This window comes from Coloeus monedula, assembly GCF_965178545.1.
Source record: "Coloeus monedula genome assembly, chromosome: 1".
NCBI lineage: Eukaryota > Metazoa > Chordata > Aves > Passeriformes > Corvidae > Coloeus > Coloeus monedula.
In genome coordinates, this window is record NC_138781.1 from 136,346,003 (window position 1) to 136,372,245 (window position 26,243).

A 26,243-nucleotide genomic window follows, 5' to 3' on the forward strand; every position below is an offset into this window, starting at 1 on the left:
ACCTGAAGAAAAAGAAAATTTTGTTGCTGTGACAGTGATGATATACTTCAAATGTGGGAGTAGGAAGGAGTGACTAACATTGAAAAAGCCACAAGTGGAAGAGGGAGAGGAAGGAGGAAATAGCAGATGCCCTCATCTCCAAGGGGCCAGAGAAAGGACAACATTCAGAGTGGTTATTAGCTGCACAAGCTTTTGAAAGTAAAACTAAGTGCAAGAGGAGTAGAACCTGCAAAAGAAAAAGCAGAGGGAAGGGTGTGAGAGGGGAGCATTGTTAGCTTGATCACAGGAGAGAAATGGTTATTTACTCACCGTGCTTGGCTGGGATGGAGCAGAGCAATGTCGGAGCTGGGATGGGTGCAAGGGAGCAGAGCAGGTGATCAGCAGGCAAGGAACAGCAGCACTGAAAAGGATGGATCACTCCAGGGCAATGGTTTATACTTGTTTCATTATTTAAAGTAGGCTGAGGCAGGTAATTACTCATGAGTCTGACCACGAGGTATTTAACAGTTGAACCACAGAAGAAGCTGTATGCACAGCCTACCTCTGCCTGGCAGAAGGCATAAGTTGATGATTAATACAGCATAAGTCACATCTCACTTCTCCCATTGGCCATTGGCCAAAATGAGCCCATTTTCCTTGAGGAATAGGTCTGTCGTGTACAGCTCAGCTCCTGCCTGCTTAGGGATGCTGTGAAATTATGCCTGCACCTTGCCAGACCATAGATCCAGGCAGAGCTGCAGCTTCTCTTCCAAAGACACCCATCGCTCCCATCCAGCTGCTCACTGCAGCACCACAGCGAGACTGAGTGAGACATGGGCTGTAGGTGGGTGCTGCACCCAAGGGGACCTCCAGGTTCAGGGGATCCCTGGAGACATGGGACGCAGCCCCAGAGTCAGGGGCTGATGCCTGGAAGAAGTGCTGCATCCTGAGACAGCATGGGCTATGTTTTCTGTGGGGACAGGGATGGGCAGAAGGCATGGTCATCCAGCCCAAAAGCAGTACAGCCTGTTTGCATGTGTTGGCTTGCCCATGTGTACTTGTGGGTGTAGAGCTCAGCAACAGCTTTTTTTTTTTTTCAGTTGCACTATGCTCGTTGTGATAACAGGAGGCTTAATTTTGAACAGCACTATGAAACCAGTGAAATAGATGTAAGTATTAGCTGATACTCAATACCAGGAATGACCTGTCTTTTATGTCTTCTCACTGTTCTGGAAGAAGCCTACCAGAATGCAGGACACATGTTTTCCAACTCAATAGCAGGTATCCAGCTGGAGAAATGTGTTTCCCTGAATTATAGCCATATGCTATGTATCCCACTTCAGCATATCACATAATGTTCCATCTGCACAGAATTTGACACTGCATAAAACAATCTGCTTTGAATTTGAATGCATATACTTCCTCACACAAAACAAAACCCTCTAGCCAGTCTATGAGTCTAAATGCCTCGGAGCTTCTGTTGAAGCTCGTGCCACAAGCAGAAAAGACCAGAACCAAAGCTGTAGGGAGGAGAAAGCATTATCTCTGGGCCGTTTCATCTGAAACAAATTCTGCCTTTGAATTTGTCCTGGTGGTTGCTGATAGTGAACAGAGCAGTACCCAGAGCAAGAAATATTTGCAAACCCACTAGGACTACCAAGCTGTACAAAGCATAAAGCCCAGGAGTACATTGTCCTGGCTTTCTCTAAACTGCTCTAAACCTCTCACATCTGTAACAATGTGGTACTTAAGGGGCAGCTAGAGAGTAGATGCTTCAGCAATTTCTAATACAATAACTCTCAATAATTGCAGAAAAATTCAGAAAAAAATATCATGCATGTTGAAGACAGCTCCTCCTTGCACAGACCAACTGCTATCACAAGTCAGTGAGGCAACATGGAATGGGTTTTGTTGTTTTTCAAGCAAATGTGAATGCTTTCCAGTTGTTTGCCACATTTCTAATGGCCCCGGGTCAATCCCATCTTCCTTGCCCTCTTAGGCATTCATCTTAACATAAAGAGCACTCTTCTTCCTGAGATAAAATGTGAAGTCAGAAATACTTGAGAAGTCCTTAAATGATGAACATTCCTTTATTTCCTCTTTCTCTCTCAAAATCTTTCATCCATACCTACAGTAGATGCTCAATGTTTCATGGTTCTACTGCCTGTTTTGTCAGTCATGAATTTGTTTGCATTGTCTCCCAGCAAAACAGCCTTTGGCAGAGGTACATCCCAGGTTAAATAGGTTTTTAGACTCTAGTCTATGAGAACAAAAGAAAGACCAACTGCATGAAAGAGAAGAGTCAGTACAACTTCAGTGCTGCTAATGACAATATTCTGCTTGTAGAGTATTGACAAAAAGGGACAGGAGTATGTTTTACAGAATTCCAACTCTAGATGACAATAGTAATTTACATCCCTCTAAAACAACAAAGCAAACAAACATTTGGGAGCTTGTGTCACACTGGATGTTCATCTTCACTAATCAAAGATGTATGTGAATGTTGAATGTGTTGATTGGCAGGTATGCTGTACTCAGTTCACAGCTGTGCCAAGGGCCTGCAGACACTTATCCAAGAACTGATTCCCCTCATGTCTGCAGGGTTTCTGGTTCAAGATGGACCAGACTTTCCATTGCTTTTATTTGTCTGGTCACAGTAATATCCAAAACTCCTCTCTAGAGCTCCACATCTGAACCAATATGAAATAAATGACAAACAGAACAACAATGTTAGATTAAAACTCTCGAGGACACAAAACCTAGTTTCTGAAAAATATTTCAGAGTCAGCTGTAGGACACAGCTGTCTGCAGAACATCTGCTGGAAAGTGCAGATAACTGGTTTAAGGCTGATTGAGGTTTGGGAGTTTTTGACCAGAATTGGCACCAACAGAAAATTGTGCCTGGTGAATTCACAGAAGCACATTTTTGTCATGCTATGACCCATTGTCTGGTTTATGATGGCAACAAGAAACTCTCATCCAGTGCCGGACTCCATCAGAGTGGAAGTGAACAAAGGGACTCTCTCATTCTGAAGCATTCATCTGGCTGCATTAAACAGAATGCCTTATATAAAGTTATGACAGACATTTATTCCACTCTGCTCAGTACTAATGACATCCCAGAAGGAGTACTGCCCAGTTTAGGTGCCACAATAGGCATCACAATAAATCCCCTTTTTCCCATTTCAAGAGCAAAACTCAGATCTGTATGTCTCCAGGGAGATAATTGCAGATGAGTGTGTAACAGGTTTTATTTCTCCTCAATTTCAGGCAGTTTATGATGAAAAGATCTTAGGCACTGTGGCCCTGCAGAGTTCTCCATGCAACAGCATCTTGGGAGCTCCACTCCCTCCTCTCCTGATGGCAAGGGACTGAGCAAGGCCCACCCTGGAAGACATATCTGAAAATATTTTTTCAGAACAGAGAAAGAGCAAGCTGGCCCTGAGTAAGTCTTACATACATATCTGTTGTGTCCAGATATCCTGATGTCCCAGGTCATGTTAGTCTGTGGTCAGCAGACTACCAATGATCCAGAAGATGTCAGAAAATGATCTGTTAGATCATGATGCCTAAAACTGGGCACAGCATTTTACCTGAGCTCTCGTCAGTCTAGATATCAGAATATTTCTGACGCCTAATATCCCGGTTGTTATACTCTGGAACATCCTAGGCAACTGAATCATTCATTCATTACCTTGTATTCAGAATTCATTTCACTATACAGTCCAGATTCTCTTTTGTAGAAGCACTATTAGCTAGGGGTTTTTTATATTTTGCTTGATGTTATCCTTTCTTAAGCGTAACATTTTGCATAAAGTGCTTAAATGTATATTGTTGCTATTACATTTCACTTTACTTATATGAAACTGCCCCTTTAATGTAGCAAAATCATTTTGGAGAGTTATGTGCTTGAGTTGCATGCCACTCTTACCAAGAAGAACACGAGACTAACTAGATGTGATTTGTTCTGGATAAATTCACACTGGATATTTTTATCACATTATCATTTTGCAGTAGCTATTTTATGAAGCACTTGAATTTTTTGCAGTAATTCTCAAAGCACTGGAGGTATCTGAGACAAGGTGTCTGGTCTGTAATTCTTGGTACCTTTTAAATCTTCTCTGTGTTCTTAAATACACTTGTTAATATTTCAGAAATTCCTGTTGTTAGTTCTCCAATTATACCAGAGTAAACTTCTCCAGGACTTTCTGCTATCATTATATGCCCTTTATTCAAAGGTTCCTTTGCTTCTCTTCCATGAGCTGCATTTCGATTCCCTTGCTAGTCCTAAGTGTGTTCAGCCTCTCATATCAAGTGTCCCCTCCTTGCAAAGGTGATGTTTCACTCTTCAGCCCACTCCATCATTTGTCCTTTGTTCAACATCCCCATTAATTGATAACCCTTTTCCTTTTTTCCTAATTTCTTTTTCTGATCCCTTTTGCACTCTTTATACTTCAGCCTTCTCTTTTACTTATCCTAGTAGTGTCTTTGCTCACTTTTTGTATGATGGGTTCTTGTCCATAGATAACCACGCAGCTTCTGACTCAGACCCCCTGTATTTCTCCAATGCTGCCCTCCTTGCCAGCAGGATAGGTTCCTATGAGACGTTTAACTAAGGATTTCTTCCAAACTGCCTGTTTTCTTAAGAGTCTTTCTCCTTTTGGCTCCTCCTTTCAGAACTATCCTTATCAATTGCCCAAAGTGAGGAAATCTGCCATACAGGAGTTATTTGGTCTTGCTCTCCTCCTCCAGAGACACATGAGCTCAAATTGCCTTCTAGCAAGTTTCTCTTTATTAATCATATCTATCATAGCTTATCTGGCCACATCTCCCATAACTGCCTTCACTCTTTGAAACAAAGAGTTGTCCAAACACATTCCAAAAACTTGAGGAACTTTTTGTGCTGTGCTATACTCTTGGGTTTTGTTTTGTTGGTTTTTAAATCTTCTTACAGCAGATAACCTGGTTAGATAAAGTCCTTGATTACCACTCCCTCATATCCTCAGCACACTCCCAGTAGTTGCTCAAAAATGTGACATCAACCTCCCCCTCATTCAGTAATCTTTAGTAGAGTTTTACTGTTCTTCTGTTTCATCTCCAACCACTCTGTCTTTCCCCCTCTCTGGGCTTCTATACATTCCCAATATACCAGAAAATACTCTTCCCTTTTTTACTGCCTCTACTTCCTACACAGATTATACTCTCTCTGCTAATACTGAAGTGCCACAATTTATTTCACTGAGCCTGTGTGATGCTGATTAAACTGTAGCCTTTGTTGTGTCCCAAGACTTCTTGTTCTTCCTGTTTATTCTCCATACTCTTACCATTAGAGTGAAAACATCTCAGATGTTTGGCAGGTTGCCCTTACATTATCCTTTTCGTTCTTCTATGGCTCTCCTGAAATTTCCCACTTCCATCACAGCAATGAGTTGTCAACCAGACCTCTACTTTTCTTACTCACCTGAGGTCTCTCCTGCCCACTCACTCGAACCCTGCCGTCCTAGGAGCATTTTCACTCATTTTTCTCTAGTAATAAAATTCTCACATTCTGGAAAGCAATGTTTTTTTCACTGATTTAGCAATGCTCCATAGGATGGAGATTCTCCTTAGGGTCTTCTTTAAAAATGGTGCAGAAAGTTGTTAGTAGGAAAGCAGTCTTATTGGATAAAGGTCCACAGTCCAACTTCAGATTTCTCAGTTCCAGAGAGGGGGTTGACAGCATTCATAGTCTAAACAAATGCTAGTTTTATCAATGCTAGCACATTTGCAAATACTAAGTCCTGTACTCTGCATCGGGCTGATGTTGTGCAAACTTAGGTCTGGGTAAAACCTTGGGAAAACACTTTCTAATTCCCAACAGCATAATACACTAAATAGTGATGTATATTAACTGAGACAGTGGTACTTTGCAAGGCTGCAGTCATCAAGGAATAGGCAGATGATGAGTGTAGCAGGGACAATATGTTGATTCTCCTCCCTCACAGTTATGAACAGCTGGAACATCCTCAGTTTACAATGGGTCTGACACTGCAAAGAAACAAGAACAAATATTTGGAAATCTAATCACATAATATAGTTGAATGCTGACAAGAGGACCCTGCTCTAGGGGAGTATACTCCTTTACAGCACATGGCTGCTATGTGAGAGAACAAATTACACATTATTGATATCTGCTGTCCTGCTGCCCAGCCTCTGAATGATTGACAAGGCTGAAGTTCACTCGACTTCCTCAAGGCTTCAGATGCGATTCTGAAGCAAAGATAAGAGGCTATGAAGGAAGATGTTTCATACAATGTGATCAGCTCAAATGAAATTTGAGGTTAAACACTGAGTTGTTAAAAATAAACATGCTTATTTTATAAATGCAGTAAACAGACCAACCTCTCATCTACATGGAGATAACAAGGAGGAAGACAGGATCTGCTCTTCATGGGAATTTCCAGCTTTTTTCCCCACAAAAAAAAAATTTAAAAATACACCCCTCCCACAAATAAATGTAAGAGGTACTCTGTGGTCCAAAAAGGAGCTTACTTATAAAGTAAGGGCTTAAGTCCCATGCTGGATTTTTCATTCATGTACTCAGAATTTGTTCCAAAGCGTATCTATACTTCAAAGATGAGTCAGTGGTTTTCTTGTGCTTGAGCAGCACAGCCAGTGTGATGGATGAATTGTGTAATGTCTGCTGATAAGTATCACACCATCAGCCAGACCAACTTCAGCTGTCTTCTGTCCCTTGTTGTCTATTCCCACTATTTCATAGATTCTGCTCCCTCTTCTGGCCGGCAACATAATAAAAGAAATCATTTCCCCTTTTTAAATGTGATTTTGAGCATGGGGAGTTGAGAAATGGAAAAGAAACTTCATATTACTTTGGCAGGACAAAGAGATCTGAGCTGTGCATCCACTGCATTTCCATATTTGGATTTCTCTGTAACAAAGGCTTGCAGTATTCGTAGTAAAAAAGCTGAAAAAATAATTACAGGTATTTTTTGCTACATTTTCAATTTACTGGTTATCTCTTGGGGGAGGGTAGGAGAGAGGAAGAGAAGTACAAGGAAAGAAAGACCATTGATCAGCTTTGCAGTTCCTATTCACTTCTCCCTCTCAGCACCATATTGCTCCTTTTCAGGTTTGTGCAAAAGAATACTGCAGACCTTAAAAAGGAAGTGAGAAGAGATCCCATCTTCAGGGATTGCAGGCTTGCCAAAATGGGCTCAGATAATGTTATATTAGCTATAGCATGCAGACCACACGCTCAAAAAGGCCAGTGTTTTCTTTCAGTAAGCAAAATCCAAAAGCTGTGCCTCCAAAGCAGATCCTGCAGTTTCTAACTATATTTGCTTTTTTTCAGGTTCTCTCACTTCTATTGGAGATTACCAACCATAGACATCTGGGACAAAGGGCTGTCAAACATTTTCTGGCCATTAAAGACATCACCAAAAAGTCAGCTAACACAGAAGGTACAAACTGCACTACACTGTACATCCAGGACAGAAAAACATTGCCTCTTTAATGACTTCCTTTGATGGAAGTTTTCTGAGGCCTCCCACAGTTGAACTTTGTGTGATGAAGCTCCCCAAAGCCATGTCTGAGGCGGAGCAGAAAGGACAACTCAGTGACAGCACAGCTTGCCACCAAGTGTGTGATGAATGGGCTTGCAACAGAAGCGATATTGGTTTTTACATGGAAAGGAAATTGCATTGAAAATCTCAGTGTATGGTTTAAGCCAAAGCATTGTCTGTACACACAATAATTCATTTGCTCAATAGACAGCAAAATATAGGGATGATTCATTCAGCCTTCTCTAGCTGAGAATTTTGTAAAATTTCGGATTTTTACATCATGTTCATTTCCAGTTGACAATGTCTTATGTATCTCATTTACCTTTCCTCAAAGAGTATATTGCACCTTGTTGGCCATCATTTGCCCATTCTTTACCTCATAAAGAGAGTAGAGGCTTGATCCATAGCAGAAGATTGAACTGGTGTGGTCAGAACAGCAATCAAAGTCCACACCAGTCAGAACTGCACATGATGAATCTGGCTTTAAAACCGAAGCCCTTTTTAAACCTATAATTTCCAAATCTACTATTAGTAATGAACTTGAAACACTATTAAGTACTGAAAGCAATATTCCTCTGGCAGTTGTACCAACTGTAAGGCTGAAGTCTTCTACAGGTCTCCTAGCTGCTGCTATTCAAACACTCGGGCCCGATTCTGCACTTCTTTGTTCAAGCACCAGTCCAGGGAAGTGAAAACTGGTCAGAGAAAAACGTGTGGGATCAGATCTTGTGATATGGCAAAAAAAATCCACTTTCCATGAAAGGAACCTTGTTTTCAAACACATTCCACAAGGTGAGCAGCTCTCTCAGCCCTTCTGCATATAAGATGAGGCTTTTATTTTTTTCCCTGAGAGTGGGGCTCAAAGCCCCCAAGCTGCCTGTACCACCTCTGCATGCACCACTGAGAGAGGTTCCTTCTCTTACTGAAACAGCTACTCATTGAATAGTTCTTCATTATCTAAGAGATAGCCAGGAAATATTTAATAAATATATTACCCATTGCATCAAAATAAATATCATTTATAAAACATTCATTGTCTTTTGCTTATCATCATCATCATACAGTGTATATTAATGTCCCCAGTACAGATGAGATTTACAAACACTTGCCTGAATTTTCCCCTTAATGCATTCTCCCACTTACAATAATCATTGCATAAAATGCATAAAAACATAATGCAGCTTTATGCCACTGGCATATACCAAAGACGAAACTAGAGATCTTGTGAGAGTACAAAAAGTCTTCAGACAGGAGGAATGGCTTTAGGTACGCCTTCAAGTGGCACTTGATCCAACTCAACTCTGCAGCATTTAAGAATTAGAGCCAATATTTACTTGAGAATTCAGAATTACTTAAACAAATAATAGAACATATAAAAGCAAGCTGACTTTTTGGAAAAAAAGAATGTTTAATAATACAATAATAGTTGTAGTATCATCCAGTAAAGGTGTATTGTAAAAATGTTCTGAATATTAATTTACCTCAGATAACTTTAGAGTTGTAAATACTTGCATTATATTGAGGTAGACAGTAAAAAAAAAATCTTTTCTCCATTATTAGCGCAGACTTTAAATCTTGTAATAATATCTTAAGGAAATGATAATGTTAAGTAAGGATGAAATATTTGATTAATGCTTAATTCTGTACAACTCAAATATAAACTTTTAAAAATATTAGAACTTATAACATTTCGAGTGCATATCATGTTTTGTACATTAAAAAAGAAATGCATGTTGTTCATCTCCATTTTGCACTTTTCAGTCTGTTTAAATAAACAAATATTTACAACTTTTATATGAACAACAGTGCATCCAAAGCAAAATGTGCATTTTAAATTAATGCTCCTGGTCGAGTCTTTTTATTAGCATTTTATATTATTATTCTCTTCTCTTTTTTACTTTTTTTTCCACAAGTTTGTAGCTCTGCAAAACCAGATAAGCCAACAATTCTAGAAATCGGTAGGGGAAAGCCTGAAACTACGAACATAATAATTACATTAAGAAAGGGCTAGGCATAGCTTCGAAGTGCACTTTCCTCAGGTGAGGCCACAGCTGAGACCAAAGGTGGGAAAGAAACAGAACTCTTACAGAAAACGCCTTTTCCAGCACAACATTTGCGTATAATACTGCTGCAAGTTGCGAGGGCTGCCGAGACAGAGCTACCCAGAGACCTGGCAATGGCATCCTTGCACTCTTCGTGAGACCCGAAGGAGTTTCCTTTCCAATCCACCCCGGTTGTGCTTTCTGCAACACTTCGCTCTTCACAGTTTTTCTTTGCTGTCTTAAAATAAAACCTAGCTGGTAATTACAATCTTAAGCAATTCTTGATTTTTTTTTTTCCTCCTTTTCTCTTTTTTTTTCCCTTGGGGTGGGGGGGAGGGGGGGGGGGCCGTAGGCTATTTCTGGCTGGTAAGCTTGCAGGAATGTGAAAGAGAGAGGGCAGAAATGAAACAGCCCTCTTCAGAGCAACTTCAGAGAGAGGGATCAGTCTGCTCCCTCTCCCTCCCCCGACTCTTTTTGTACTTGGTAAATTGCCTTCACCTTTGGAGGGAGGAGGATAGATCGCCAGATAAACCTCGGGGGAGGAGAGGGGAGCGGGGAAGGGACCGGGCGGGGGCCTCGCCGCCTGCCCGGCCCGCTCGCCCTTCCCTGCCGGCAGCCGCGGGCCGCCGCTGCCGCAGCCCCCGCAGGCCCCGCCACCACCGCGGGCAGCCGCCGCGGAACCCCGGCGCCGGGCCGCCGCCCGCCCCTCCGCCGGTCCCCTCCGCCCCAGCCGCGCTCGGCCGGGCGCGGGACGGGGCCCCGCTCGCCGCTGCCGCCGCACCTCCGCCAGATGCAGACCCGGCTGCCGCCGAGGGGCGTCCCGCCCGCTACCTGCAGCCGCAGGACTCCACCACCATGTCCTCGTACTGCTTGTACACCACGTTGTTGCCCGCGTCGATGTAGAGGATGCTGATGGGGGTCAGTTTGGTGGGGACGCAGCAGCTGGGCGGCGTGGAGCCGGGGTCCATGGAGTTCATGAGGGTCTGGATGATGGCGTGGTTTGTAGGCTCCAGGTGGGAGCGCAGCGGGAAGTCGCAGACCCCCTCGCAGTGGTGGGCCTCGTATTCCAGCGGGGCGATGATCCAGTCGTCCCAGCCCAGCTCCTTGAAGTTGACGTGCAGCGGCTTCTTGCTGCAGCGCAGCCGGGACTTCTTGCCGTGCCGCTTGCCGTGCCGGCTGGCGAAGGCGGTGCGGCGCTGGCGCCGGGCCGGCGGGCGGCGGGCAGCGGGCGGCGGCGGCGGGGGTGCGCCCAGCTCGGCGCGCAGCTCCCCGAGGAAGCTCCGCCGCCGGGCGCGGGTGAAGACCACCAGCAGCGCCCGCTCCTGCGGCGGCCGCGGCCGGCGCGCGAAGCCCAGGCCCCGCAGGTCGAGCCAGCGCCGCGGCCCGCGGTCCGCCGAGGCCCGCAGCTCCAGGCACAAGCGCTTCCAGGGACGCTGCTCCCGCAGGCCCTGCCGCACGTCGAACACCTCCCAGCCGGCGGACGAGGCCGCTCGCGGGTCCAGGGCGCGGGAGTCCAGCGGGCGCGGCGAGAGGCAGGCGGAGAGCTGCACGTGCAGCGGGGCGGCGGGCGGCGGGCGGCCGCGGGGGGCCCGGCGGAACAGCCGCAGCTCGGCCCCCACGAGCTCCTCCGTCTCCGAGAGGGTCGACACATCAAACACATACTGCTGCCGCCTCAAGGGAGCGGGCGAGAGATCGTCTGCGAGATAAAAATAATTACAGTCAGTTGCGCTCGGGGGGATCTGCCGAGAGGTCTCTGAGGCGCGGAAGGGAGGGAGCACCGCCGGCTTGCCCGGCCGGGGCCGCTCCTGCCCGCCTCACCCCCCACCCCCAGCCTGACCGGGACCGGGGGAGGGTAGGGAGGGAAGAAAGAAGGAGAAGGGAAGAATATGGAAAGGAAAGGAAGTATGGAAAGACCCGCACCAGATAGGAGACAGGTCTCCAGCGCTAGAGGCAGACCCTGCTCCATCCACATCCTCTGCCTATCAGCCCCATATACACGTATCTGTTCTTCTCTGAGAAAAACCTGGACTTCTTTTTTGACACATCGATGTACAAAGTGCAGAGTAGAAAGCAAACCAGATTCCCCTGAGCTGCTTTCCAATAAAATGTTTACAACCCCTCAAATACAAAAATTCCCAAAGCCCCTGCGTTTCCCCAGAAGCTAGTAAAGCTTGTGTAGATTTCTATTGTAAAAGTGCCACTGGAGCCTCTGTTTAGCAGCCCCTCACCGCTTTTCCAAAATCAGCCCGCCCCGGGGGTAGAAACAGAGACTAAAGAAATATACACCCGCCTGTTATTTATCGATATCAAAGGTCATTGCGGTTCCTAATCAGTATGTTTCACAACCTCGGCTCTACCTGACAGGTCTCGGGGAACCTCCTGCGGGGCAGGAGAGACAAGGGGATGATTTATGCAAGCCAAAACCTTCAGACGGACCACGGCGATGTAAAAATCAATGCGGATTAACGTGCAGTTAATCAGTGCGGATTAACACACTCGACAGTTGCCCTGCATCGCTGCGTGTTCCCCTAGACGTTAGCAGGGAGATGGAGCGTGGAGTGCAGCAGGGATAGCGGGAATTGCTGGGGAAAAGACCTGCCCCGCAGCCAGGCCACAGGATCCTGCGGCGGAGCCTGGCTGCCTGCCGAGCGCGTCCCCCCTCGCCCCGCAGGGAGCCGCCGTGGGAGGCTCCGTCGCCCGCCCGGACCGCGCCGCGCACCCACGCGGCATCCCAGGCTGCGGAGCTGGGCGCTCGCCGGGCCCCGCACACCTGCCCTGCGCCCGGGGCCAGGTGGCCGGAGCATGGCCGCGGTCCCTCCCCCGTCCGGCGTCGCACGAGGAGTCAGCAGGGAGAGGGAATTCCAGAGCCGGATCTTCCCCGCCTCCCCGGGGCTGCTCGCCGGCCGGAGCGACGCGGAATGGGTCAGGCCCTTCAGGCATCACGGAGAATTTGAACCCAGGCCTTTCGCATCCCCGCCTCCGCCTCCCACTTCAGGCTTGTCTGTTTGCTCTCGATGGGGCTGCTCTTTCCCCAGCGAGGGGCAAGAGCCAGCCCGGTCGTGCACCCCGCTCGGGGAGGGCGGGAGGAGACTGAAAAAACACGCGCAGAGCCCGAAGAATATCGTCACAGCCCAGGTGACGACAACAGATGCTCTATGGAGCTGCTGAAAATAAAAGTGAAACCCACCGGGACCTGTCTAGAGGTGCCTAGAGTTTCATCAGCACTGCAAGCACAGACCAGGATTCGGTCCATGAGTCTCTTGTGGGTTTTGGGGAGGTGTGGGGGTAATTCTCCCCTTCACAGGCGCGGGCCGTCGGGGCCAGGGGCTGAGGTGCACTTGGTTGCGGGAGGAGGGTCCAATAGCTCAGGAGATCTCTGGTATCATTGCCCCCTCCTTCAAGGGGATCCTGGAAACTTCAGACGGAAGAGGATGCCCATCCCTCCGGTAAGAAAGCGCAGGTCCTCCTCCTCCTTCTCCTCTTTCTCGTCGTCTTTGGGGTTTTTTTCTGCGTCCCACAACTGTCAGATACCCGGGCATGCGACAGGGCGCAGGCAGATCTCCTGGCCCTGCCGAGATGCCTCATACCTTCGTTCAAGGGCTCCAGCGACTGTCGAGGAAACTAGATCAGCGCCTTCCCCTTCCCCTATCCCCAGCTTCGGGGTGTGGGCAGAGCCGGGCCTGGGCACAGATTCGCTTTTAATAGCTCTCGTTGCTTAGGGGATGGAGAGGCGGGTGTCATACTTGGTTTCGAAGAGAGATGCTTGCTGTCTTTGATACTCCAGTCGCCATGGCGTGGGGATGAGGAGAGTGCCGTCTCCAGGCCGCTGTCCCTCCGGAGAAGACACCCCACACACAAGCTCCTCCTTGTCCTATTCTTGGCCAGCACCACGGTCCTGGGGTCCCCCACATCTCTGCCGGGGTGCAGGAGCAAGGCAGCACTGCCCAGCAGACTTAGCTTTCAGGGAAAGGGTAGCCCTTTCCCGAGGGATGGCGGGGACACCAAGCGCCTCTCCCCTTCCCGAGGAGCCATCACGCAGGTGGCCTGCCGCGGCACAGGAAATCCCATTCAGGGGTAACATCCAGGCATGCAGGTTAGACGGGAGGGAAGCGGGGGGAGGCTGAATTCCCCGCATGTCCTGGCTGCTGAAAATGGGCTTTAAAGGGTTTGCAGACCCTGTCACACGGCGGTGCGGGAGGCAACCAGCTCCGGCACTGTGGGTGCCAAAAGGCTTGCTCAGGGATGCTCCCCAAGCAGCAACTTTTGAGACTCCAGTTTGAGGGTTTGGGGCGTTGCACGGCTGGTCCGGGTTGCTCGGTGGCATGGCACACTGGGGACACGGCCGATTTGCAGACAAATGTGTCCCCGGTCAAGCGAATCTCTGAGACGGGTTTCAACAGCACCGAAACTCTGTGCTGGAAAAGTCCCACTGGCTCAGGCGGCTGCCGGCTCCCGTGCCTCTCTCGGGAGGGCAGGGAAAGGGGCAGGGCTGCCGGTTGTTTCAAATGAGCAGCTTTGAATCCGATCAGATAAACGCTATGTATTCACTCTTGTAACCTAATAATTCCAGATGAATACATAATCCTAAACCAGTACTGGCTCGCTCCCAGCGCAGTCGAGAGGGTGGGAAAAGCAGCAGAGGGCGGGGAGGGAAAGCGGGACCTCCGGAACCTCCACAAAACGGGGAGAGACGGGTCTAGGTTGGGGACCCTTTGTTCCAGCGAAGCTGCTGCCTTGCCAACACACAAAGAGCGGCAGCAGAGACGGCGTGGAGACACCCTGGCCGTCCCTCTCTCTCCCTGTGAGCAGTGCATAAGGAGAGGGGCTTGTCCTCTTCAGTTTTTCTTTAAACCCCAGGAGCGACTGGGGTGCAACCCGGGATTTCTAACAGCCAGGTCGAGATCTGCCTTTTTCTCAGGCCAGTTGAAGGTGTCTTTACAGATATTCCCGTTACCGAAATACTTGGTGAGAACAGCAAAGTCATCCCTGCTGGACCGGGGAAAGCCACACTGCAGAAAATGCACCGGGGAGGTGTGTTTTTATTTGTAACGTTAATGTAGATGAATGTTAGTTCCGCAGTAAGTATTAGTTCTATTTCGACTCCGCGTAGTTTGTTCTTTTTTTCGGGAAAAAATAAAATATTAGGAGCGGGAAGGAGGGACAGAAGGCAGGTCTACCTAAAATTTAAGGATGTGTCAGTGGCGGGGGGAGAGAGCAGCCCCACTCCGCTCTGCCCCTCCCGAGACGCTCGGGCAGCGGCGTGCCCGGTGCTCCGGCAGGCGGGAGGGCAGGGCCGGGCCGGGGGGGCTGCGCCGGGCCCCAGCCCGCCTTCCCCCACGCTTTCCTCCGCGGTGCGGTGGCTGCGGTGTCAGCATCTCCGAAGCTAAATGAATGACTGGGTTGGGACGTTTCCCTCAATTCCCTGTGTGAAGCCTCTCCCGCTTACCGGGTCGCTTTCTCGCCGCAGTCTGGGCTTTGAGGAGAGACGGGGGTTAACGAAGGCTACACAAAGTTTCGCTTTTCATGGCAGATCAGGTACTGGGCTCCCAGCCAATTCATCAGGGCTCAGATCTTAACTTTACATCACTGCAAATTATACCCAAACCACATTCAAAAAGAATTTTCCCATTCCCAAATTCTCTTTCAAGCCATATTTAAACTCGCAAACCAAAAGCACATTTTTAGTTTAAAGACACTTTGCAGACACTCGCACAACAATAATCTGGAAATTAAAACATATATTGTCCCTAATTGCGAAGGTCTGCCCACACGTTGTCTGCAGAGTAGCAAGGCTGACAGGTATTTCTTTAGGAGCATTACCCAAGCTGGAAACAAGGGGCTGACTCTCCATGTGTGGTATTTTTCCGGGTTTCAATTCCACATCTCCCAGCGCCTGCCTCGCCGCGGTTTTTTATTACACCGAGTGACTAGATTTAAATGTATCGTTCACTTCGCTATCGAGTAACCGAGAAAGACCACACCTTCCTCAGACGAATTCCCAATCCTGCCAAAAACGCTAACTAGCTGTTGGAGGGCTGCTTCCTTTTTTTTTTTTTTTTTTACCTCCTCGGAGCGAGGAGGCACCTGGCTGTGATGTACCTTTGATCACCGCTGTACCGTACCTGCTCCGGGAAGGCTGCCTGCCCTTGCCCCACTCTCCGCCACCTCCCCGCTTCCCACGAGCAACTCTCGGCCCTCGGGCGCAGGGGGACCGCTGCAACACCGACGGGACATCCCGCAAGGCTCCGGGCCCTCGGCTGTCGGCATCGTCCCGGGAGATGCGCCGAGGCGTAGAGGAGCTTCCTTGGGGAATTTCTACCTGCTGTAACAGACCTTAACCCAGTATCTTTCCCTTTCCCCATTTGCGGCGGTTACGCTACCCGAAATACTTTGACGGAGGAGAAATAATTCCTCCGAAATTATTCGTGTTGAGAAAATCGGCCTGAATATTCCCAGTTCTTGGAGCTAAGAAATGAAGCGAGGGGACGCTTTGGAGGATATTTCTGAGCGATATATGTGGAAGCGCTAAGATACAGCAACAGAGCATACAGATCTGGCCATAACTAGCAAAGACTGAAACGTCCTCTTTCGCTCATAAATCAGACTTCAGGCACGGGAGGACTCCTAACCTCAGTTTCAGCCTGCTCCGAGATTGCAAGGAAAGGAGAGTTTTCTCCGATCGACCGTTTTGGGGTTTTTTTCCACTATGAAGGGAGGAAGTAAATGAGGAGGGCGAGGCACGCCCGCAACCGTGCCCAGCGCCGAGTGACCCCGGCCTGCGCCGGATTTTCTCCCCGCGGGCCACTCGGCTGCTGGTTGAGGCCAGCCCAGCTGCGGCACAGCATCTCCCCGCGGGCGGCGGAAACTCCACAGCTCCGATGTGGAGAGCTCGGTCATCCGTCCCCCCCGCGTCCCCCCCCTCAGAAAAATCAAATGCAGCCTCTTAGCAAGCCCCGCGGGAGGGTTTCTGGATTAAAAAAAAATAATAATAATAATAACGAAAAAAATCAGGACCATGTCCGAAATGAGCCACCGGAACGGTTTGATAGGTGTTAATTACTCGTCCCGTTAGCAGAGCGGCTCCGCGGCCGCGCACCGCCCAGCCGAGCTGCCTAATCCACGGAGCTCCCGGCGCCGCTTCCCCGGACCGCCCTCCCGTCCCGCGGCGCTGCGTGCGCAAGCCCCCGCGCCTTCTCAAGGGACAACAAACAAACGAAAGACAAATTAAAAAATACTCCCCCCGCCGACAGCCCCCATTTTCACTGGGAAAAGGAGAGAGGTGCAGCCCCAGCCGCCGAGGGGACGCTGCGCTCCACTCCGCCTGTGCCCCGCTCTGCCTGCGCCCCGGCCCTGCGCTCCGCTCCCTCCCGCATCTCCCGCGGCGCGGGGGGTAAAACACCAACCCCCGAAACACCTCCCGGCACAGGCAGCGCGGAGCCGCCGCGCACGCCCCGCCCGCCCCCGCGCCACCGGCTCCGCGGGCGCGGAGGCCCTGCCGGGCCGGGCCGGGCCGCTCGCTCCTTTCCCGGGTGCACGGCGGGGATGTGGAGCGGCAGCTCGCTGCCGCGCTCCGGCCGTCTGGTCTGCATTAGTGTTTTTATAAGGGGCTCAAACAAATCGAATACAAGGTCACCAAATAATTAACAGTTGTGAATTCCCTCCTTTCCCATTAAAATACTTCCCTGTTTATATTTCATTTTCCTTCTGCCAACGACAACACTGCCTGGGCAAAGGCGCTGCACAGATTACACTACATTGCAGCTTTCGGTCCACCCAGAAACCCGCTGTTTTGCATAAATATGTTGTACTAGATGAACTTCAAGTGGGATTTACACTCTTTTCGTTTGCCACATGCACAGCCGGGCCATTTTCAGTTTCTGCACACGGGATCCCCCTTTCGTCCTAGCCCTCTGTTCACCACCCTCACGACCCTCACGGCAAGAGCAAAATAACGATATTCGGATTCCTGCCCATGCGAATCAGCTGCCTCCCAATTGGAACGCGAAACTGCACAAAGAAAACGGGGAGGGAAAAAGGAGAAGATCTCGACCTATTTCGATTTCCCCGTCCCTTAGGCGCGGACTGCCGCATTTCGTATGCGGGAGCCCTGCCGTGGTCCCGGTGCTGCGCGCAGCTCTGCAGACACAAAAGCGAGAGGCGAGGGACACTGGCAGCAGCCGGCCCTCGTGGCAATCCCTTCCCACGGGAGATCCTTCCGAAAATCGCGCTCCCTTGCACCCCGGCTATTTCTTTTTTGTTTTCGATTTGCTCCCAGTCGTGCCGCGTAGCTTTGGAATTGCTTGTTTACAGCTCCCTTCTCCAGCTCCCTCCCGCTCCCTCCTTTTTTTTTTTTCCTTTTTTTTTTTTTTTTTTTTTTTTCCTGCCTGGTGGAGTCCTTGCAGCTCCTAATTGTCCTGCCTTACTGTGGAGTTCCAATGCTGGGGGTCCTGAGGCCAGTGAGAGCACCATCTGCGTTTTAATGAGTTACTTCATGTGCCAACAGTAATTTTCCTACATTCAGCTAGGTCCTGTCTGATCTTGCGACCGTAACAAGGGGGAGCGAGTGGGGGGCGGGAGGGGGTGGAGAAGGGGGAAGCGCAAACTCTTTCCCCCCTTTCTCCTCTCTTTTTCTACCGATGGGGGGAAAATTATGTATGTATTAAGCGGTAGCGTGGCTTCACTCCCTCTCGAGCTACCCTGAAAACGATCTTATTAGCTTCAAGCGGGAAGGGAAGAAACGAGTCAAAGGGGAGCGGCTGTCGGTGTCTGCGCCGAAATGCTCTGCCCGCAGCCTCTGAGGGCGGTGGGACCGGCGGGCTTGGGACTGCTGCGGCCGGGAGCTGCTGCCGGTCAGAGCCGAGCGCCGAGCAGCCCCGCCGGCCGCTCTCATGGACACGCAGGCACCGCAGCCCGCCTCGTACGGGAAGAGTATTTCTCGGCAGAACTAAAAGTTGCTTCCCGCTCCTCTGCTGGCTGCTGTCCCCCCGAAATGCTGCCATGCAGGATGGCGTGCGGCAGGTGGGACGGCCACCGTCATACCCCCCCGGAGCTGCCTCTTAGGTGAAGAGCAGCCCATCTAATTGGGTCAATTTGGGCGGCTATACTGTCTGCAAATGAATTGACAGAAAATCTGCCCCCCCTTCCCCGCTTTCTCTGAGCAAAGACTGTTCATCATCAGCACAACTCCAGCTCGCCAATTAACTGGGCTAGGAGCCCACGGGGAGGTGGGCAGTAAAATAGCTACCACTTCAGAGGAACGGAAGCTCTCTTGAAGTTTTTTGGTGATGTGCCATTGGCTGGTCCACTTCATTATGGGAGACTAGACAATATTTGATATGTTATGACATGAACACTCAATTAGATCACTGAGTTGAAATACTCCAATCAGTGGCTTGATGCTAAGCAACCCTCAGAAGGTCCAGCAGAAGGTCACAGCCTGTGACACATCAAATCAAAATCAATGGGGAAAAGTGAGGCTTTTCCTTAATCAAACCAGGACTTCTGTTAGCAAATCACTTCCCCCGAGGTAGAATCTCACATGCAGCGAGATGAGCTAAATTTGTTAAATTAACTGTCTTTCTTCTGGTTATCAAGAATAAGATGATATCGAACGCGGCTCCATTCCCTGCGGCTCGCAGAGTTAGTGCCCCGTTTCCTCTCCGTCAAGGGGGAGCGGTCCAGCTCCTTTCTGACGGCTGAGTTTTCGAAACCGTATTTCTAGAAAGCGAGTCCTCTTCCCCCCACCCCCGCAACGAAGAAAACAACCCCCATAAGGTGAAGGCGGAGAGCAAAACCCCGTGTCCCCTTTCCCCTCGAAAACCTCTGCGGGCTTCCGACCGAGGGGCACATACTGTGGGCGCTTCCACGCATCCTTCCACGTGGGAAGGGGCGCGACGGGCGCCGAGGCGGGAGGCGAAGAGCCCCGCCGAGCTCCCTCGGCGGAAAAGAATCCCCCGAGCCAGGGGTAGCGATGGGGCAAGGGGTTGAGCCTTGGGTGCCGTGGGCGGGGAGAGGCTTCCGGCGCGGGGAGGCGGTGAAGGGGGTCAGTTTGGCTTCGGTTCGGTTCGGTTTGGGGCGATCGGCTCCTGTACCTCCAGGGAGCCGTGTGATTTTCCCGGCGCTCTGTTTTGCCCTAAAACGGCTGGGACACGGCGGGAGGGCGGCGAGCTGCCCCGGGTCCCGGCACCGGCAGGTACACCAGTGCCCGGGGAGGCGCGGACGGAGGGGAGGGTCTTCAGATGTGGGAGAGGGGGAGGAACGAAAGCACAACCTTCATTAAGAACCTGATAATTAGTCTGTTCTTAATGGTTTACAACCAGGGTAACGAAAAAAGGGGAGGAATAAAAGGGGCGGGGGGGGGGGCGTTTTTATGGAAGGGAAATTTGACTCTGGATCGACGAGAAACGTGCACCCGTGGCCCCGGGTACGAGCGATACAACGAGAGAAAAGCAAAGGAGGGCCCCGGCCAGGGCTGCAGGTCACGGAGGGCTCCCGCGAGCCCCCCGGCACCGACGCTGCCCGGGAAGATCTGCGGCCCGGGGTAGAGGGCCCCGCTGCCAACCCCGGGCCCGGGGGTGCGTGAGGACCAACCCCACACAGAGCTCAAAGGACGCGGCTCCGGAGCAGACGTCAAGTCCGGCCGCCCCTCGCTGAGTCCCGGTACCGGGAGGTACCTGGGCTGCACGCTGCCCCCGCAAGCGGAGCCGGAGGGTCCCAGTCCCAGCGCGCTCGGACGGGGCGGGGGCTCTTCCAGGTAAGCCCGATAACGGGACCCGAGGCGAGAGCAGCCTCAGGCAGCAGATGATTGCCCTCGGTCAGTTTAAACTTTTTGCCGTGCAGCCGTGTCGTAAGAGCCGCCCTTTCTCCGGCGGGCGGAAAGAAACCAGAAGAGCGATATTTAATTTTTTTTTTCCAAGGTTGAATTTATACCCAAATTCCGCCTTGCAAAGCTGGGGCGTGTTTTCCACCACCCCATGACGATTCGGGGAGGAACACTCGTGTTTCTCGCACGCAGCTCTTAGGGCTGCCGCGGCTCGGGTTCAACGCCGCGGGGCCGTTTGCTTTAAAATAAAACAACGCGACTCCCAATTTACCGACACATCTGCACTTTCCTGCAATACCGGGGCGGGGAACAGCACCGGTGGCCACTGCAGCGCGCTCCCCACCTCCCCAGCACCAGGCTCTGCGGGACGGCAGCCTCGTACCATGGAGAGCCGCGGGAAGCGGCACCCGCAGCCCCGGGGGGACCGTGAGGAGCGAGGGGAGGCAGAACTTACCTCGTCCCCTGTCTACAAAACTAGTGATGGTGTTGGCGGATTTGGACGACTGAAAAAAGCTGGCGTTGATGCCCAGTTTCTCAGCGATAGAGTAAGTCCTGAACAGAGACAGCATGTACTCGTGGGGTTCCGCCCGTGGAAGCGCCCTGCCGATGGCGTGTCCCCCTTGCCGCGGGCGGTTCTCCCGTGGGGACCGCGGCACTCTGCGGCTGCGACCACCTTTGGAAGAGGCGGCGAGCTCCGAGGAGGAAGGGAGGGAAGCCGGGAGGCAGCAAGGTAAATCCCAGAGGAGGCTGGCGAGCAAGGCGGCGGAGAGCAGGGCCCGGCGTGCATTCATAGCGAGAGGCGGCGGCGGTGAGGAGGAAGAGGAGGGCGGCCCGACGTGCGGCTCCGGCGGCCCACGGAGCGGCGCGGGGACTGCGCGGCGGCGTGGCGCGGAGCGGCGACTGCACCCGGGCGGGCTCAGCCCGCAGCCGCCCGCCCCGCCCCGTGGGTACCGCCCCGCCGCGCACCGCCCTGTGGGGGCACCCAGCCCGCCCCGCGGGGCGGTCCGCGGCGGGGCGGGACACCCCGCGGTCGGGTGCTTGGGGGTCCCTCTGCTCCCTCCTCGCTGTGTACTTCACGCGGGAGGTGGACACGGGGGCCGGAGAGAGATGCCGCGCGTCTTGTTGCCACCTCTCGGGTACCGCTTCTCATCAACCCACCGGAGCTGTCATGTGTTCAGGTGCCTCACAGGTTCTCCAGTGCTGAGTGGGGGCAGACTCATGCGAAGCTAATGATTTTGCTTGAGGCTCTCTGTATTCCCGTGGCCATGTGCCTGGAAGCTTGGCACAAAGCAGGGGTCTTAAAAGAAGGAGAATGTGGTGGACAGTGAGGGTCTCACCTTGGGATGTGCCAGGGCCCATCTAGCTGGCAGCCTTCAGGCAGGCCCTGCCACCCATCAGAGAAGGAAGGGAAAGCATAGGAAGAGCCAGAGACCATTCTCCTTTGTCTTAAAATCTGCAAATCTGCTACCAAGAGGGCACCAGCCCAAGTGGCTGGGGCCTGGCAAAAGGCAGTGCCGGGCACTACTGAGCAGGCAGCACTGTCAAGATAATCAGGGTAGCGTGGGGCAGGCAGGAAAGATTCCTCAAAGCAGGGCACACATTTGCCTTGTGCTGGTCATGCAAAAGACAGCAGTGGAGCAAAAGTACCACGATTCAGAAACTCACCCACCCCTTTTCATTCGAATTTTCAGAGGAGCATCCTCCAGCATAAAACTGCTGTCAGTTCTCCAATGGTTTCATCCAACCACCTGTCTAGGGTTCAAAGCCATGGACAAAGCGTGATAACATGCTTGCATTACTCTACCTGTCCTGATCACTCCTTGTTTCTCCTTCACCTTCTCATCCTCCTGCCTGAACCATGGCTCTGCTGCTGCAGGCAGCTACAAACCACTCTCCGCCACTTCCCCGTGTGGCTTTTCTCTGCCCTGTGCTGAGCTTTCCTCCTTTCCTGTCCTGGTCTCCCATTGTCCACTTCTTTTTACCTCTCCTGTCTGCCCCAGCTCTGCCACTGGTGGATTTTCCTCTCATTCCAGTAAGAGATCATGTGTGTTTAGCTGTGAAAGCTTGATCCATAGTAAATAAAGGGAATTTGGCATTCATCCCACATTGAATCTGAGATCTCTGACCATGCTCCTCCATCAGCTGCCATTTTTCATGCAGTCACACACTGGACTTGTCTTTTTCTTCCCTGTTCTCATTTTCTGCCAAGAGAGAGCAACTAATACCTGGGCTTTTGGCACCACTCCCAGTGCAGCACAGGATCAGTGAGATGAGGCAAACCCTGACAGGGCATATAGAGCAGGTTTCTAGCCTGGCACATCCCAGTTTGCCTGTAGTCCCACTGTGCTCCCCATCTCCTATGGAGAGATGCTAGGGACAGTGAGGAACATGAGGGGAATGTTCAGAGCGAGTGACAGGCTCATGTTCCAAGTGAACCCGGCTGCATCTCTGCTAGCAAACGAGAGAATTCCAAGACAGGAGCTCACACTGTCCTGTAGCCCTCCATACATGGCTTAGAGAGCTCCCTGGTGTGGTTTTGGCCCATGCCAACTAGCACTTTCCCAGCCAGTACTCAGGCCTGTTACAAGTATGGCTTGTGCCAGGGGCTGTCCATTGGATGTGACCATGTGGATGTGCGACACATCGTACAGCTGGGATTAGAGAATGGGGCCCATCATTGTCTTGGCTTCTTTTTAGCAGGATAGATGTACTGTGAGATGCTGGCAGATGAACTGTGAAGAGACAGGGCTACAAAAAAGTATCAGTGACAGTGCAGAAATGAGGGAAGTGTTCTGCAAAACCAATTCCCACTTCATTCCGTCCTGTTTCTTCACCCCCTTTTATTTATTGTGCTTTCACTCCTCCTGCCTATCCTCTGGATTTACAGACACCCTCCTGACGACTATCCTTCCTTTTCATCGTTGCTTTCTGCACTGGGACCTTCCCCCCTCCTCCTGTCCCTTTGGCTTCACTTTTCTGATGCCTTACTTTTGTTACTTCTGCTCCCCTTTGCCACTCCCATCCTTTCTGCTCTGTACTTAGCATTTTGGCTACTTTTTTCTTGCCATGACCCAGTTCCTTCCGGAGCCTTATCATCACTTTTTTGTTTCCTTCTGCCCCTTTTGTGTCCTATTCACTTATTCCATGCTCCTGCTGGCTATCTCCAATCAGCTGCCCAGCTCCAGTTTCTCCTCCGTCAACTTCTGCCCAACCCTAGCCCCCCAGGCTCTTTCTTTTCTCTCCTGCTGTATTTCATTGTCCTATTTTTCTTTTCTGATATTGTTCCCACTTCCCACATCCCCTTCTTGTGGTCCCAAATGCTGCTGCTGCACGGCTGCCCTTTTCCACTCTCACTCCACTGGTTTCCAGGGTCCCCTCTGGTGCTCCCAGAGTGTCTGTTCCCTTCCTGCCTTTGTCTCTCAGTCTGTCTCTCCTCTTCCCTCTTTGTTCTCGGCTTTTTCCTCCCTCGGCCTCCTCCTCTCCCAAGGGGAGGTGGTTTCATACTAATGCAAAGCTGCAAGGTCTCGAGAGCAACTTCCATCAGCCTGATTTAATTTCTAGCTGCTGCTTTTGCATGTTATAACACATTCTCTAAAATTGACTTGGGTGGCTGCTTTGCACTGTCACTTCTTTATCAGGGGCCTGAATTGAAGCCCTCTGCAGCTAACAGGGGCCTTTCCTCTGGCTCTTGTGACCTTTCAGGCAGTGTGGAGGCTGAGGCCCTGCTAAGGCAGATGCCCCCATGGTAGTGCCCCAAGACAGTGTTGCTTAGCAGGTGAGAGTGTACACAGGTAGTAGTAAGAGCCATAAATCAGCAGTATTCTGTTCTGGCCCATTTCTCAAACCCTTAGGTTGCTCAGGGTGTCCCCTTGCCATTTTGGAAGACAATGCCATTGTTCAATACAGGTAATTGTCAAGACAGTCACTTAAGGGAATGACAGAGTAGGGAACTGTGGGGATATAGCAGTTGTGACTCCCCATGGAGCTACACAGTCAGGCCACTGCGAGGGACTTGAATATATTGAACCATCTTAAGAAGTTTTGGGTTTGATTGTCACTGAGAAAACTGTGTGGCACTGGACCTGGGAACTGCAGGCAGGAGTGGACACGCATGAGAATGAATCAGCGCCTGTGAGACACTTGGGATCCCCGCTTCAGTGCATGGCAAAGAGTGTAATAATGGCAGCAACAATAAAAAGAGTAAAATAATAGCAGCCACCAGAAAAGAAGAATAGCATTTTTAAAAATTATTTCCTTTTCGGTTTTCTCAACAATAAAAGTTGGCCAGATTTCAGTTTATAATTGCATTATACATATTTTGTAACAGTATTTTAATTTCAAATATGTTTCTCTGAACTAAAGCAATTTGGAGACTGCAAAAATGCAGTTTTAAACCCAGTTTCATTAATTTCCTAGCACTAGCGCACATATTTTCACAACTTTCACACTTTTTCTTTCTGAGAATTCGCTATTCTGGGGAAAAGAAAAATGGCAAATTTGAAAGTCAGGAAGCAGTCCAAATCAGACGTGACTTTCTTCATCTGGAAGTTTAATGGAAATTTCTCTTGCTATAACAATAACACGAGCAGCGATGTTGAGGAAGAATGTCAGAGGTTAAAACTCATCCCTGCAAAGTGGTCAAGCCAAGACATAAGCATCACTCATTTCACCTCTGTTTTGTGGCCATTTGTAAGAGTTAACTGTGGTGCATAAGGGGTATGAGTACAGAGTTCATCGGTTTGTAGACATTCCTTCTTGTATTTTTCCTTTTTTTTGTGTGTCTAGGTTGATGCTTGTTTTACATGAACTATCTGTTGTAGAATTTTTATTTCTGTGAACCAAAATCATTCTTTATTAGGATGACTAGAAAATGTATGCCCTCAAACTATGGGCTTTCCTCTGCTTTAGCACAATAGGCTCCAAAAAGGCCGTGGTTGCACCACACAATCGGGGGCAGGGATTCCTACCGGCACAGCAGTTAGCACATTTTCCAAAATGCCCGTGTAGTCCATATGTGCTGGTTTTCAGCAAAACACCAGCCTCCACCAGCCTGAGCTTTGAAAATGGGAATTGTCTTTCAAAGGCCCTGATTCTGAGGCATTAAATTCTCATCCTTTTAGCCTTAGCATTTTTAGTACGTCTAATCTTTTCTGCAGTGCTCCTGAAAAGGTTTTCAGTGCTTCATACTGGCAGGAATATTTATTTTTCAGTAGGTTTATTTTGACCCAGGAGTTGTTTCCCTTTCCCCAGATGGATCTTCCCTTATGGGTCATGGGCCAGCTCCTCTCCCTGCCTCCCTCCCGGCCGGGCTGCCCTGCTCTTTGCTGAGAGCATCTTCTGAGATGGAGCACCAAGCTCCTTCTCTGCTACTGGCATTCTAGACCATTATATATATATATATATATATATATATATATATCACAGAAAACCATCACTTTTTTCTAAACATTTTTATTTCAGCATGCCCCATTTCCAAACTGTCAACATAAACCTCAAAAGTCTTAGTAGATCAAGATTTTTAACTGACAAAACTATGGCATGTGAACTAACAGGAGACAAAGGAGCATACCCAAATAAATAGGGTTGCTTTAGGAGAGTCTGAAGTACCTCCCGCATTGCGATCCTCCAAAGAAAGTTCTGTTTCACTTTCCAAGCATCCCGCAAGGGATCTACACCTCTCCCAGCGCCCCGCAGCCTGCAGAGCTCTTCCAGATGAGTCCCCCATGTTCCGGCTCAGTGGAGGCTTGTGCGGCCCCACAGTGTGGGGACAGGCTTTCCCATCTCTCTTCCTTTTGCTCCTGCTTTTGGCTGTTAGTCTTTTCACAACAAAAGTCGGTA

General features: G+C 50.3%; 1 protein-coding gene across 1 annotated transcript; it reads right to left on the bottom strand.

The window, feature by feature from the left end:
- Positions 1–10,410: 10,410 nt before the first annotated feature.
- On the bottom strand, positions 10,411–21,196 carry GDF6 (growth differentiation factor 6; the record flags this gene model as incomplete). The annotated part of the gene is made up of 2 exons (XM_082288076.1): positions 10,411–11,279; positions 20,860–21,196. 2 exons carry the CDS (start codon positions 21,194–21,196, stop codon positions 10,411–10,413), a joined length of 1,206 nt encoding a protein of 401 aa, XP_082144202.1.
- Between the last annotated feature and the right edge of the window lie 5,047 nt (positions 21,197–26,243).